A 15,512-nucleotide genomic window follows, 5' to 3' on the forward strand; every position below is an offset into this window, starting at 1 on the left:
TAACACAGAGCCATACTCTTTTTCTCTGGGATGGGCCTGGGTACTTGTGTATGTTATCATGTCCCCCATGTAATATGTTGTGCATTTCAATAGGAGAATTGCTGCCCTACAGTATTGAGTCTGTACATGCATGGAGTGGGTGGGAAAGAAGAGCATGAGATGAAAGACTGAGGAATGAGGAGGCAGGCCAGATATGGGGCAGATAGAAGGGAGAAGAGTAAAGGGAGCCCAGTGTGAGAAGGAAAGGCAACCTGGTGGGAGGGAAAGCCTTGGACTCAGAGCCAGGAGAAACTGGTTCTAGTCTGTTCATCCACGAGTGCTTTGTGGGACTTTTTCTCTTTCCAGGTCTATTTTCACTAGGTAGGATCAGGGTTGCCCAAGCAGGAAAAGAGAAGCAAATAATATGCTCTCCCTGAATGGTTTTAAAACACAGGCCAGAAACCCTGTCCATCCATCCCTCCCCATTCACAGCTGAAAGCAACCAGTCCTTACATGTCCTGAGACTGGATGCAGCGTTGTGCATGTGTGCCTTTGTGTGTTTCTCTGCATGTGTGTCTCTGTGCACATGTATGTGCATCTGTGCATGCATGCATGTGTTGGCACTCATCAGATTCTGAAAGGGACCAAGACCCCCCAAAAGGTAAGGTCATTGGCCTTGATCATCCTATGGCTCTTCCCAACTGCCTAGTAAATGAAAATATGAACTCCATCAGCGTCAGCTGTGGTCATTCTTATTATAGAAGCCTGGCTGGGGCCAGGGCAAGAGGTTGAGGGGCTCACCCTTGTGTGCGGTGAGCAGAGGCGCGATGGTGCTCTGGTGCCACACGGTGACAAGCAATGTCCAGGGCAGTACGATGAGGACGATCGCAAGGATGTCCCGTCTTTTCGGCATCTCCAAGGCTGGCTGGGCCCACAGCTCCTCGTTACCTGAGTGGCGGCAAGGTCAGGAGAAGGGTGGCCCCAGGGGTGACGGCAGCAGACAGTGGCAAGCACAGGGGAGAAAAGAACAGGAATGGGCTGCTCAGGCCAGGCACAGGGAGAGCAGAGAAGCCGAATGTTGGCTAGCAGGTCTTACCAGCGCTCACAACCCACCCATTGTGGAAGCAGGTTTGCAGAGTCCAGCCAGACCGGAGACTGCAAAGGGGTGGCTGTCCAGGGGCACAATCAGGAACCCTGTGAAGTGGACACCTGCAAGAGAGAGCAGAACAGGATGGCCAGAGACCTGGGGGTGGGGGGAGAGATGCCCAGAAGGGCAGGGCCTGGCTGCAGGGCTCACAGCATTGGCGTTTTCATAGTGGAGCCTGCACTGCCTTCTCCCTGAGGACTGCTTCGGCCAGCCTCTGTCCCCCACAGGCATGGGGACAAGGTGCTGCCCAGTTACATGGGTCAGCAGGGCACAAAGGTTAAGGGCACGGGTTTCAGACACACAAGTCTTGGTTTAAACCCCAACTCTGCCACCAACAAGCCATATGCCCTTTACCAAGTTATGGCAACTGTTTCTGCCTCTATTTTCTCATCTATGAAATAGGGTGCTATCACTACCTATGTCACAAGGCTCAGAATTAAATTTTAACCTCACAAAAGCCACAGAATGGTGCCTGGTGTATATATATGTACTGAGTGCTCAAGATGCATTGGCTACTCTGGTGTCCACGTTTGTGTCCAGATGGTTTCTTCATAGCCTAGATAAAGGGGTAGGTGTTGGGGTGAGGGCCAACAGGAGATGTTTTGGGGACAGGCCCTGGGAGTACATGCAGCAAGTGCCTTCTCTTTGTCGATGTCAATAGGAAAGTCTCATGAATTCTGCATAGCTTGGGTATCAGCAAGGTGAAGAGATGGTCCCTGTGGGGGCTGCCATACCCTGAGGAGACGGAACTCAAAATAGCAGCAACAGGAGCCCTGGGAGAGACACCCCTTCGGTGAGTAGGGTGAGCCTGCTTGAATTTCTTCTCAGTTCTGCAGAGGGTCCGTCAGCAGCATCCTTCTCTGGGACTTGTTGTCTTGTGTGACAAAGAGAGCACACACAGAGCCCTCACAACCACCATGGAAACTGTCAGATCCTATTCTCTGTCTTCCTTGTCCCTTCTCTGCTGAACCCTGTGTAAGATGCAGATGGGATCTGCAAAGGGGGTGGGGAAATGTCAGTCCTGGGAAGTCCAAGGCTGGTCCTGGCATGCTCACCACTTCTAGTGTCCAGCACTGTGCAATGACATCCCTTAGAGAGGCCAGCTGCCCAATCCAGTCCCAGGTAGCACATGCTTTCCATCTCTGGCAGCATCAGGAGCCATGGCTAAGGAGAATTTTGCCCCCCACCTCCCAATCCCAGATTTGGAAACAGTGTGTTTCTCTGTCCTTGTCTAGTTCTCTCTCCAAATAGTTTTGTCACCTTGTGGAGGAACCAGTTATGTCTTCCAGTAAAGAGCACTGTGGTTTCCAGGGTCAGTCAGCATGTTACAGCCAACCACTTACCACCAGGGGCCTGCTCTGCCTCCACTGTCTCCTCGTAGGCAGGAGGTAAACAGGCTACCCCAACTTCTCAGGGAAATGGAAGATCCACTGAGGTTAAATGTTACTGGCAGGGACAAATGATGTGGACACAGACCAGGGAGAATAATTCCGGGGTATGTGCTGTGTCTCCTACAAACTCCTCTTCCATGGCCCCTCCAGGTGACAGAGCCCAGTGTCCACCCCAGGAGGCCTGTCTGGATCTCATGTACTAAGTATGATGAAATGGAGTGACCTCATGCCACCCTCAGCCCCAGCCCAATTTCCCCACTCCAAGGTCACTGACTAGGCTGCAAAGGGCTGAGTCAGGGGCTTGGTTTGGCTGGGCCATCTTAGGCCACATTTGATGGAAGACAAGGGAGCTTCTAAGAGGTCTAGCTGTGAGATTTACTTTGGGTTCTTAGTGACTCAAAAAGGAGCTTTTCCAAATGTCCTTCATCTTGGGGAGGGTCCTAATTCCAGGATGGAGAAAGTAACAGAGAGGCAACCTCCATGCCAATTTGTTGTGTGCATATCCAGCCTGCTCATGGTGCAGGTGTCTGCATCTGTACCTTTTTTTTTTAATGGGCAGCCTCTTTATCTCAAGTCTCTTTCCTCTTGTACCTGCTCAACCTCCTGCTTGTCTGCTTGGGCTGTCATTAGTAATAACAAGCTGTTATGTAGCTCTTGGTGGTGTCCAGAAATGACACTCAATACTTCATGTTCGATCCTCATGGTCCGCTGGCCATAGGTGCTGTTGTAACCCCATTTCACAAGGAAATCACTGATGCCCAGTGAGGATCAGTGACTTGTCTGAAGTTGCAATCAATAAGGTCATGGTTGACCCAGACATAAGTCCAGGCCCTTTGGCTCTATGCTGTTGGCAGGAGTGTGGGAAGAGAGGTGCAGGTGTAACCACAGGTCCACACACAGGCCCTGGCCAAGAACTGCTTCACAGCCACACTCCTCCATGAAAGTTGTCTGCTCTGTGGGGTCCCAGCAGCTCCCTGGAGGTGGGAGCAGGCAGCAGGTTTGGGGTGAGGAAGGATGCAGTCAAGTGTACATGAGGGCTCTGGAGAGACCATTCTGATCCCATCCAGTCTTTTTGGTCAAAACATCTATGAAAGGAAAGGAAGGATGGGATGAGGGAGAAAAGCACTAAAAATAAACTTAGCAATAAACCCAGTTGTGCATTAATTACTCTGGAAGCCATTATGGCTTGAAAACCCCATAACTTTAATGGAGGCTATTATAAGCATAGTAGCAAAATCGTGGAGCTAATTACCAGGCAGTTGTTAAGCAGCACATAGAGAGCCCCCAGCCTTAGAGAAAGCCAGCTAGCCAGCAGGGGGCAGGTTTATGGGAAATGGGGCTGGGGGCAGGGGAGGCAGCTGGGGGCTGCACTTACCCCTATTGCAGATCTGTAGATGGGACTGCAAGGGTGGCCTCCTCACCACAGCCTGCTGCTTCTGCCTGTGCCTTGGTGGAAAGGCAGTAGCTAGACTGTGGTCACAGGTTCAGACCCCAGAATTGCTCTGGGCCCTTGCTGGCTAGGGCAGAAGAATCAACATGAAGATGGAGCAGGGGCTTCGCCACACCCCAGAGGCCAGCAGAGAGGAGGTGGCAAGAGCAAGGAGAATGGGATGTTTGAGGAAGTGTTGGGTGGAGGCTGCGAGGGGTGGCTGACAGGAAACTGCAGGGACCTGGTGGGGCTATGATTCCCCACCTGATACTTGTCACTCATATCTGTGAGCAACCTCAATTGTCATTTGTCCCCCAGTAAGTGCAGATATGTGGAGGCCCTTCCACCCTCAGAAGCCTTCACTGGACACAAAGGCTGTGATGTGGGTGGAGGATATAAGGTCGAGTGGGGGATGGTCATTTGGCGACAAAAGCAGAGCACTTGGAGGCAGTGGTAGGGAGATGGGGCAGCAATGGCCTGGACAGTGCTCTGGGCAGTGGACAGTGTCCCCCTGCACTGGGGGACTGGGTTCCATTGCTTGCCCTCCTTGGCCTCCACCTTCATCTTAAAATACAGAGGCTGGATTGGGAGAGTTCTAATGAATTTTTAGTTTTGCCATTTTAGCAATGTGAGGTTGAAACAGGCCTCCATGAAGATGAAGAAGTGTTCTATATGAGAACAGTGGGGGTCATGTAGGCATTCAAGGCTGGAAGTCAACCGAGCAACTTTTCATGGAACATAGTCATGATTTAAGGACCAATTAGCTATGATGATTGGCCATGTCTGGAAAGACATAGGAATTTGTCTATGGGTTTTAGGGTGTCATAGGCTGTGTGTGAGAACTAGGTTCCCTGGGTATGGGAACTCAGATGGAACTTCCCAAGACTGGGGGCAGAGCCAGTCAGGCTGGACAGGAGATGCTGGGCCTGGGGTGGCAGAGCTAGATCCATGTTGGCTTCAAGGCTGGATGATTCTAAATGCAAGGAAAGTTTCCTTCTGAGACTACAGGTGTTCAGATGAAAACCTCATCAATGCCCCTAGTTGCTGAAGAGGAGGCTTATTTAATCAGATTCAACAAATATTAACTCAGCATCTGTAGTAGGTAAGTACTGTGTTAGGTTCTATGGGCAATGCAGCAGCATGGGGGAGGGAGGCAAGGGTTTCCTTCCAGCATCTCGCAGCCCAGAGGGAAGGAGGAACTTTACAAAGGTGTCTGTGAGGCTCCCACAACATCACTCAGGGTGATGTGTGATGAGTTCTAATGTTGCAGAGTGTGTGTGTGTGTGTGTGTGTGTGTGTGTGTGTGTGTGTGATGGAGACTAGTCACAAACAAACTCAGAAACCATCCAAGACTGACATCATTTGTCAGTTGGTCAAAGGAATCCATTAAAGTGAAGAGTCCTTCAAAATGCACACATAGAATACACATTTCAACTTAAGCAACTTTTAAATAGCTAAGAGCTCAATAAATGATGTTTTCCCATTACTACACAATAATGTGGTCATTTTTCACAAACCCAAACCACCCAGCACTGGGTAGCTTGCAGCACTTCTGCTTTTTTGACACAGGGCCGAGGCTCTTTCTTGGGCCAAGGGACAGTTGAGGTGAGTCCCATGTTGCCTTTCTGACGTCATCTACACCATAGTGCCCTGCCTGTGACCTCCAGTGTGGGTTTCTTTGAAGTAGTCTGAGACCTGAAGGACACTTGGTGAACAATTCAAGTGCAGTATGCTTTAAAGTTTTTATGACTTTTCCAACCAATCCTCACCTAATTTTGAGAATTTTTCCCTAGATGCATCTTATGGAGTCCTTTGAGAGCATTCAACTTAAGTTTTCATAGAAACAGCATATTTATTTCTTTCCAGTTCATGTTTCATGGTTTGTATAATATCCCACGATGGTGACAGCAAGCATGCCCATTGTAAACTGTTCGGGAACAAACACTATGGACTCTCAGCAAGTATGCAGCTTGGCTAGTATAAGCATAGGGAGGGGAGGTCCAGCATTATGCTTGCACACGCATCTGTTAGTGTGCTTTACAAATGGAATGGAGAGCATCAGTAGTATGCTAAGCCAATTGAGGAAAGGCTTGGTTAGGAGAGCTTCTGCTGTATGTGTGAAGCCATCCTCTGTCATCTGGAAGCCTGAGTCCCCCTGGGGCTGATGAGACAGATGCTGAAGCCTCCCCATGCAGAAGCATAACCAGCTCCACTGGTTGGGGGCCCAGAAGGAGGTTGGGGTAGTCAGAGGGGGATGGGGAAGCTAGGATGGCTAGGGAAGGCACCAGACCTTTGAGCATGGGAGCAGGGATGTGGTAATAGGAGGCAGAAAGTGGGGAAGTTTTAAAAGAAGATAGTGTGAAGGATGCTGGTCAAGGCTCCAGCTTTACCCTCTAGCCCCAGACAGTGCCTCTCTCAGAGGGGCACAGACTTTGTCCCAGAGACCTGCAAGAGCCCCTAATGGGATCAAGGGATTAGTATTGATTCTGCTGCTGTTGCTCAGGAAAAGCCCAATGCCAGAGCTAATCATTGCCTGGGCCAGTCAATCCATACTTCATTAACCCAGCCTCAGTCTTCTGCCACCCCTGGCCACCCCCAGTTCCATCCCCAAACCTGGCCCTGGCTTCCAGCCACCAGCTCCTGCTGGGGAACAGGACACAGGCACTGGCCTCTCTCCACCCACCATCCCCCAGAACAATCATGGTGGAGGTAACCAAGTAGCGTCTTTGCCCAGGCCTCCTGATCCTTTTCCTCCTCCCTTTCCCCCATGACTTGGAGGGAGGGATGGGAGTTCCACCACTCATTCCACTCAGAAGAAGTGAAGGTACTGTGGGACACCTGGTTGGAACTGCAAGCCTTCCCAGTAACAGCCCTACGCTGGGCCAACAGGATTCATTTTCCTTTGATCTTCACAACAGCCCTATGAAGCAGGCAGGAAAACTCACTTTACATATGAGGAAACCAAGGCTGTGTGATTGGCCAAAGGTCACCACCAAAGTCAGTCTCTGGCAGAGTTCATGCTCAAGCCTTTGGACTCTCAATCAGTGTGCCCCGCATGCCCATGCTGCCTCCCTTCCTGCAGGCCTGGTGCTGCCTCCTGGCTTATCCATCTGGCACTTCTGCCCCAGGGACAGAGCTTCCTGAGCTTGTGGGGGCCCAGTCCTGGCCTGCCCTCCTTGTGGTCAGGTTGAGTGTCCCAGGAAGGGGCTCCCTCACCCTGCTTTCATGGTGTGGTGCTGAGGAGAGGAAGACCCAGGCTCTGGGGAGGTCTGTGTCCTGCCTCAGGGCCTGGCCACTGCTGGCTCTCACTCCTGGATACTTCCGATAGGAAGAGTGGCATAGATTCCAGATCTTGCACCATCTTGTTCCTTTCTAGCTGGGAAAACCAAGCCAAGGGCTTGGGCAGAGGAAGTATTAGTTCACTTCAGGCTTGGCGTAAAACACACTTTTATGCTTTGGTTTTCTTCCAGCCCAACAGTGTCAGAAAATGCAACTCATGGTTTGTTTGTTTTAGGTAGCTCCTTTGTTTCTTTTTTTGTTTTTTTCTGAAACAGCCTTTCAACTCAATTTGGATTATGAATCAGTAAGAAATGAAAATTGGGATTTGGTTTTGTGTGGTATTCTGCAAGGTAAAGTCCATTCTGGTTCACTGCAGGAATTTAAACAGAACAAGAGATTGGCCCCAGCTGGTTTCATTGAAGTTCCCTGAATCATGTAGCTTGTGGGCTTCAGTCAGAGAGGCATCCACTCATCCCAGAACCTCCAGGCAGGAGGCTCTTAGAGAAAAAAATCAAATGCTTCATTTTGTGGGGACATTAGTTGCTACTGTCAGTTGGTGCAGGCCTAGGCTGGGGCCCAAGCACACAGATGACCCCAGCTTGGTCCTTCAAGAGTGGGGACAGCAGGGAGGGCGCAGTGGCCAGGGAGACAGCTAGTTGGAGGACATATGCCTGACGGAGGGTTGTGGAGAGTTGGGTAGTGGCCGGCAAGGCCCATGGGCACCCCCCTGAAGAGCTAGCATGTGGCAAGTTGTGAGGGCTGACTGTAGGGGGCTGGTGGGCAAGGCATTCCGCAGGTGTGTGCTAATCACTGGCAGGACAATGGAGAGTGCAAGTCAGGCAAACTGCTGCACATGGCCACAGAGCCCTGCAGTAAGGGTCACACTTTGGAGTGTGGGACTTTGGGGAGCAGTCTGAAGAGCCCTGTGGCCCAGCTTCCAGCATAGCATTCTGCATTTGGCTGGGGCCTTGGGGCCCAGGGAGGGCTCTGGGCCTGCAAAGTGCCACCACCCTCACCTCCTTTACCTTCCCTTCCATGTCATCTTTCCATCCTCGCCCCAGGACTGTTCTGGCAGCCGTGCCAGCATTTTGAAGGGAAGGTCAACTGCTGCCTAGCAAGTCTTCATACACTTAGCTGCTTAAAATGACACACGTCTACTCTCTTCAGTTTCTGTGGCTCAGGAGCGTAGACATGGCTCAGGGGCTCACAAGGTTGCAGTGTACTGTCTGGGCTGCACTCTCCTTGGGGGGCTCACTGGGGAGGAACCTGCTTCTAGGCTCAAGCTATTGGCAGAGTCCTCTGCCTTTCAGGCATAGGACTCAGGGCCACTCTCCCTGCTGGCTGTTGTCTGGGACTGCCCTCAATGCCTAGAGGCTGCCCGAAGTTCCTTGCCATATAGGTTTCTCCAATATAAATACTTACTCCATCAGGCCAGCAAGGGAGGGGGGTGGGATCTAGAGCAAGTCTGCCAATGGGACAGAGTCCTCCATAACAAAATATGGGAGTGACATCCCATCACTTCTGCTACATCCTACTGGTTAGAGGGTGGTCACAGGTGCCATCCACACCAAAGGGGAAGAAGTTACACAAAGGACAAACAGCAGCAGTCAGGAGATGTGGTGGAGGGAGGACACCTTAGAGTCTGTCCACCAAAACAAGGAGGCCTGGTCTCCACTCTGGACCCTCAGCTCCTGTTTGGCCCCTGTAGCTCCTGAGCGTAACAGCAGGTTCTAACCATAGTCACAGCCTTCTGTTGCCTCCCTCCCATCTTTCTTTGCTCTTTTCTGCCCAGAAGAGTGGCACACATTTGGACAAATAGTGAAGAGCCTGTGCCCTGGAGCCAACAGCCCTGGGCACAATACTAGAGGCTTTCATCCTCTGCTGTGTGACTTGGGCAAGGTAATCTCTCTGGGCCTTGGTTTTCCATCTGTAAAATGGGAATAAAAATAGTGCATCCCTCACTAGGGTTGTTAGGGTAATTAGGCAAAATAAGTTTAAACTATCTGACCCATGATTGGTGCCAATAAAAGCAGCTATTTGCAACTGCCAAACTTACTTACAGCCCAGAAGGGGGCATGAGATGGATCTGCTTGGTCTTGCTTCTCTCCAACTCCCTCCAGCTGAACTGGCTGCTGGAAGGCAGGGTGGGAGCCACAGATCCTGAAAGCCCCATATCACCCCCGAAGGAGGAGGCAGTGAGGAAGGTGGCTGGGATAGTCAGAACGGACACCTCCCTTCCTCAAGTGCTAACATTGGCCTTACACAGTGTGAGGACATTGATAACTACCTATGATTTCTCTAGCCTCAGTTTCCCCATCTCCAGTGTGGAGTTGTTATGCCTCTTTTATTGTCCGGCATATTCCACTGTGACCTTAAATACAACATGACTAAGATTCAAGTATCATCTTTCTTCCTAGAGCAGCTCCCCATCCCTTCCTTCTTTCTGTCATCCATCTTCTGCCAATATAAAAACCCCAGAAATGCCCTGGATCCCTCCCCCTCTTCATGTAAGGTGGGCCTCAGCTCCTTTGGCCTGGCCTGCCCCTAGGCCTTGAGCTGCATCCCTCCAATACAGGTCTGGGTCATATCTTTGCTCCCACAGCCACCCATTGTGATCTTTCTTCAGATTCCAGCCTACTGCCTGACCCTCACCCCCATACTGACTTGCTCACACTCAAAACCTTTTGCATCTCCTGCTGACTGTAACTTACTTAGCTTGGCATTCAAGGCTCTTTGCCATGTGGCCCAGTCCACTGCTCTAGCTGCACCCTCTTCTATTTCCTATCCACTTTCTGTCCACAGCAGTCTCTGGCCTCTATCATCCAGAGCCTTCTCCTCTCCCTGCACTACTTGGGGAAGTTCTGGTAGCTAGAAGACCTACTTGGTTCATTCAGATGGTAATTGCCCATAACCATCTAGGGCCAGTGTCTAAGCCAGCCCCAAGAGAAGAGGTCTCAATTTAGAGTCAAGATGCCCAAAGAGCAAGCAAGGCCTGGCTCTCACAAGCTAGCATCTCCCTTATTTCCTTCCACCTGCAACCTTGCTTCTTCACCTTGGCCTCTGACCCCTGCTGTCCCTCTTTGCCAGACCTCTGCCATCACCCAGCATGGTACGTGTATACCTGACCCTGCTGGCTGTCACAGCTCCTTATCCTGTGATAGTCTGAGTATCAACTTGGTGTTTGTGGCCTCTCACCTCTTACCACCCTCTGTAAACTGACTGGGGAAGATGTCAGCCTGGTAAAGGTGACTGAGATACCCTGCTCCCCATCCTCCTGAATTTGTAATTTCACTCAGGAAAATGGCTGGACTGAGTCTTCCATTCTGACAAGTCACCAAGGCTGTGTCAGCTAACTACACAGCACCCCTTCAGAGTGATTTAACAGGGCAGCAAGTTATTTCACACACACACCTGAATGCAGATCTGTGCTCATGGCCAGCACACCATCTGAATGAATGCACATGTGTTCATGGGCACATGTACACACACTCTTGGCTGGGTTTGGTTATTGCTTCTGAGTCCTTCTGGAGAATCCCATGATTGGGTCTCTGTTCAAAGGAAGGATTACCTTGTGTGTCCTTGGCATCCAATGGCCCCAGATCCTAGAACATAGAGGTGGACAGGCCAATTTACCTTCTCTGTGGTGCTGTGGGTAGGGGGCAGCCTCCCCTAAAAACTACTGATAAAATGACTAATCCCGATAGGGATCTGTAACTTCCCAAATGATTTCATACTGGTGATCTCATTTAATCAATAAATCCTTGTAATTCCAAAGTTTTATTGATGTTTTACAGATGAAGAAAACTGAGGCACAGGGCATTGAGTGTCCAGGCATCCTGGGTCCAGTGAGACAGCGGCTCAGCCTCATGTCTGTCTGAGACCTGCTCCCTAGGTGGAAGTGACCCTCACAGGGGCCAGGCAGCGCAGCTGTGACACCTCTCCTGGTCCAAGCTCACTGCTGGCTGCCTTCCAGGGACATGCTCCCACCTCTTCACTGGGCTCAGTGGAAACTAGGGCTCCTCCTCCTGGCCTGCATGACTATACTGGGCATCTGTGCTTAAGTCACCTCCCTTGACCCTGTCCATCAGAGTGGGTGTGACCATGTATTTTATTACCAAAAACAGGGCCCTCCAGACCATGCTGAAGTGATAAAACAACAGGAGTCAATGCATCAGGAATAGACATGCTCAGGGACTGTTCTGGGCACAGTGGGCAGTGGTCCCCTTAACTGGAGCCTGCTAACACTCAGTATGTGGTGCCCAGCTATGCGTATGAGTGCCAAGTTTGGACCCAGTGCTTCTCCCGATTCTGCCAACTCCCAGAATTGGATCTTTGCTCCTGCATGAAGCACAAATCAACATACTTGGTTTGTTCTGTGAGCAAATCCAGAACAGCTCCTCTGTCCTCTGCATCATGAGCTGTGGGAGCACTGGAGTTCTCACTCACGGTTGCTAGGACACCTCCCCATATCCTCTGCCTGCCCTGGCCTCACCTCACCCTCTTGGAGACAGGGGTGCAGAACTGGCAATGCATATCACCCTGGCACAGGTCGAGGTTGCACCAGGATACTGTCCGGCCTTGGATTCCACGTATGGTTACAGAAAAATGCTTGTGAGCCTTTCCTGCCCAGCTTGCCGCAATACTTAGTGAGCTCTGAGAGATGCAGAGAAGCTCAGGACGTGTGGTGGGGCCTTGCCTCCAAGTGGCACACACTCATGGGGTCAGGCCACCACAGGTACCTGCTTGAGTGGGGATGAGGGCAATAGGAGTGGAGGGCTCAGCAGATTCCAATACAAGATGAACAGTAGGGGCTAGTGGGACAAGACAAGCAAATCATCAGTTGCTAGTGGAACAGCGGTCAAGAACCACACAGGTATGACCCTCCTTTTCTGCCAGCCTAGCAGCAGCAGTGGGGATGGTCTGCTCCCTGCTGAGGCTGAGGTTAGAGAACAGTCTGGAACCCAGAAAGACCATGGTACCCTAGCATCCTGGGCTTTGGGAGCTGGGAGGGCACAGCTCTCATCTCATTGGCCCTCAATTACAGAGGTGGCCCAGGGAGGATGAAACAAGCCCAGTGCTGGCCTCAGTGGATGCGAAGCACTTGTTGCAATGAGGGTCCACATTATGGAGCCTGGCACAGGACATGGTGACTGACTTGGCATCCATTAGATCCCTGCAGACCAGCAGGCAGGGCATGTGACCAGGGCCTGGGGACTGGAACCAAGCAGGCCAGGTAACCTGAGGGTCGATGGTGAGGGTGGACTGGGATAGCCATGCAGAGCCTCTCAGACTGTGGGTGATGCTGGCATTCAGACACCTTCCAGGGAGTGTGTAAGCAGCCAATGCTAGTCTGTCCCCATAGCACCATCTTTCCCACCCTCATGTCGTTCAGGCTGCTGTCTGTCTCAGTTTCTCTTGGAGCTGATGTCTACATAGTTCTGGGTGAGGGTGCTGACTAGGTGAGACCATCCTGAGCTCTATGCCCTCAGGCTGCCCTTCCTTCTTTGAAGCCTTCCCCAGCCATGCTCTTCTCCAGGCCTGAGCACTCAGTGTCCATGCAGTGAAGGTTCAGCCTTGTAACCTTCTGTGCACTTGTTGTTTTTCATGTTTGTCTCCAGCTTCTAGGCCATGGGTTCCCCTGGGGGCACCAGATCTTACTTAAGTACCTCTGGATCCCACCACAGAATCCAGGCCCTGACACAAAGCAGAAGCTGCACCAATACCCCTGTGACTCAGTTTTCTTATCTGTAACTCTTACTGGGCTATTTTTGGGATCAGATGAAGGAATCCATGGTAAAATCTAGCATGGGGCCTGCATACAATTAACACTAAAAATGTCAGATAATGTAAAGTAAAAGAGTAATTATAACCACCACCACCACCTTGTTTTAAGATTCAGCTGAATTCAAGAGCCTGAAAAAGAAGGGGAAGAGAGAGGTGAGCACTGACCAGCCTCTGGGGCAGCTTTTCTAGCAGATTCCTCCCTCCATGGACAAGGCTGTGCTGAGACTGGACTCCAGAATAAGCAGGCACATTGGCATGCAGCAGTGTGATAAACAAAGGTGCAAGTGTGCAGTGGCCTGGAGAAGGCAGACTTGCCACACACACAGGGAGGCCATGTCCTGGAAACCTGGAGCCCTGGCCCTGGCCCCTCTAGCCCTGTGCTGACCTCCAGGTCACCTCCAGCCCACTACAGAGTTTATAAGCTCTTTAACATACAGTTCCCATGGCTGCCTTTCTGCACAGCTCCCTTGGGAAGGCACTTCTTTCCTTGCTCCTCTTTCACAGATTTGGAAGCTAAGCTCAGAACTGAGAGGCTGTGCTATGGGTAGATGGCCAGGGCCTGTCCTGGTGTTGGGACACCTCCTGGTGCTGCCTCCCAACATCAGTTCCATGTTTCTGCCCAATCCCCTGAGACACACACTTAGGCAAGGACTGGGGATGTTGGAAGGTCAGGTGCCCCCTCTTCTCTTTTCCTGCTTCCAGAGCTCTCAGAGAATGGAGACTCTCACAGCATTGAGGCTGACAGTTGGCCATCAGCAGGGGTCTAGGGCCATGCACCTATGGGCCCCCTCATTCCCTGGCTTTTCTCCCCTGGAAGCAGGCCAGGTGCCTGGAAAGCTTCATCTTCCACCTCGGAGGCTGCCCAACTTTCTTTCTTACTTGTACCTTATCCTTTAGATCCCTCCTGGTATCAGCTAACCCTGTTGACTGGATGAGGAATAGTTAAGGAAAGGTGTTGAAGGTGGTTGGGTACGGGGAGCCCAGCCTCAGAAGGCCTGGGAGTCCAGAGTGGACAATGTGTGTTCCCCCCGTGAGCAGGCAGGCATGAATGTGATGAATGGAGGATCCCTAAATCTCAGTCCCCCAGATGGTAGATTATGCTGACATTATCTATATGTTTTACCGACTGTGTATTATATAGCTAGCAGCAGGGTGGCTATGGATTGTAAAGATGGAGCCTTAACAGCGCAAAGCCATGTGCTAAGGTAGGCTTGCCACATACACAGGAGCTCTCTGAGGTCACCAAGGGCTCCTGCCCCCAGGGAAGAGCTCTGGGAGTACAGGGAAGATTTCTCTCTCAGAGTCCTGAGAAGGTGGCATGTAGGGAGGGGTTTGGGACAGGATTTTGGCATCCCTTCACTGGCAGGTACCTCTGCCTAGAATGTTTTTCTCCTCATTATTCCTCAGTGCACTGAGCTCCTGTTTAACCTTCAAGGACTGGGCCAGGTGCACTTCTCCTGGGGAATGCCACACAGGGGTAGGCATCAAGGATGCTCAGTTGTCACTGGGCAGTGAAGGGAGCAACCAGAGATCCCAAAAAGATACCATTATCTTCAAATAAAATGGGGCTTCTTTTCTGTGCTCCTATGCTACCTGGCATGTAGATTAACTCAGAGCATAGAGGTCTCTGCTAGACCCTTATACTGAGACACCCCCTAAATGAGAAGGTCAAGTGGGGAGAACCACCATTACCGAGAACTTTTTGCTCCATGGCCTGGCATCAAAGAACCTGTCAACTGGATGACTGAATAAAATGCAGTTGACATATACAATGGAATATTATTCAGCCTAAGAAAGGAAGGAAATCCTGGCCCATGCTGCAATATGGATGAACCTTGAGGACATTATGCTAAGTGAAAGATGCCAGGCACAGAAGGACAAATACTGGATGACACCACTTACACTAGGTATCTAGAGTAGTCGGACTCAGAAACAGAAGGCAGAACAGTGGTTACCTGGGCCAAGGGAAGGAGAAGTGGAAAGATGTTGTTTAATGAGTATAGTTTCCAATTTTCAAGATGAAAAAGTTCTGGAGATAGATGGTTGCATGACAATGTGAATGTACTCAATACCACTGAACTCTGAGAAATGGTTAAGATGGTAGATGGTGTGTGTGTGTGTGTGTGTGTGTGTGTGTGTGTAGTACACACACAAAAAAGAACTGGTTATCCAGAGGTCTGGTTAGATCTGTCAACAATGACACGTCCCTTAGGGCCTGCACACTAGGCAGGGTGAGGGGATGGCGGGGCTGGGGGCTTTCATGGCATCAGGGCTGGAGTGGGCACCTGTGTGTAGTACCAAGTGGGGCTGCTGGGTACACCTTCCTGCTGGCTGTCACTGGGGAGCACTGCTGTGTGTACACATACACAGGGCACCCCCCAGAGGTTCCAGATGTGCTGCTAGGAGTGAGCAAGATGTAGTGGAAGAGTGTGTGCACACATACTCGGACACACATGAATGCACACACATGCTCACACATGCATGCACACACACACACATCCTC

The 15,512-nt window shown here is 51.0% G+C and overlaps 1 protein-coding gene across 2 annotated transcripts in view; it reads right to left on the reverse strand.

Annotated features, from left to right (window-relative positions):
* B3GAT1 (beta-1,3-glucuronyltransferase 1) overlaps positions 1 to 15,512 on the reverse strand; it is a 30,467-nt gene that overhangs the window by 8,278 nt on the left and 6,677 nt on the right. The window contains exons 2-3 of one of the 2 annotated variants that reach the window (XM_011286468.4): positions 1,076 to 1,188; positions 781 to 927 (exon numbers count right to left, since the gene is read on the reverse strand). In XM_011286468.4, the coding sequence (XP_011284770.1) occupies positions 781 to 892 (112 nt within the window). In that variant the 5' untranslated portion in view covers positions 893 to 927; positions 1,076 to 1,188. The remainder of the gene's footprint in view (positions 1 to 780; positions 928 to 1,075; positions 1,189 to 15,512) is intronic. The other variant, XM_011286467.3, reaches the window with a different exon arrangement.

This window comes from Felis catus, chromosome D1, assembly GCF_018350175.1.
Source record: "Felis catus isolate Fca126 chromosome D1, F.catus_Fca126_mat1.0, whole genome shotgun sequence".
In the NCBI taxonomy this organism is placed as follows: Eukaryota; Metazoa; Chordata; class Mammalia; order Carnivora; family Felidae; genus Felis; species Felis catus.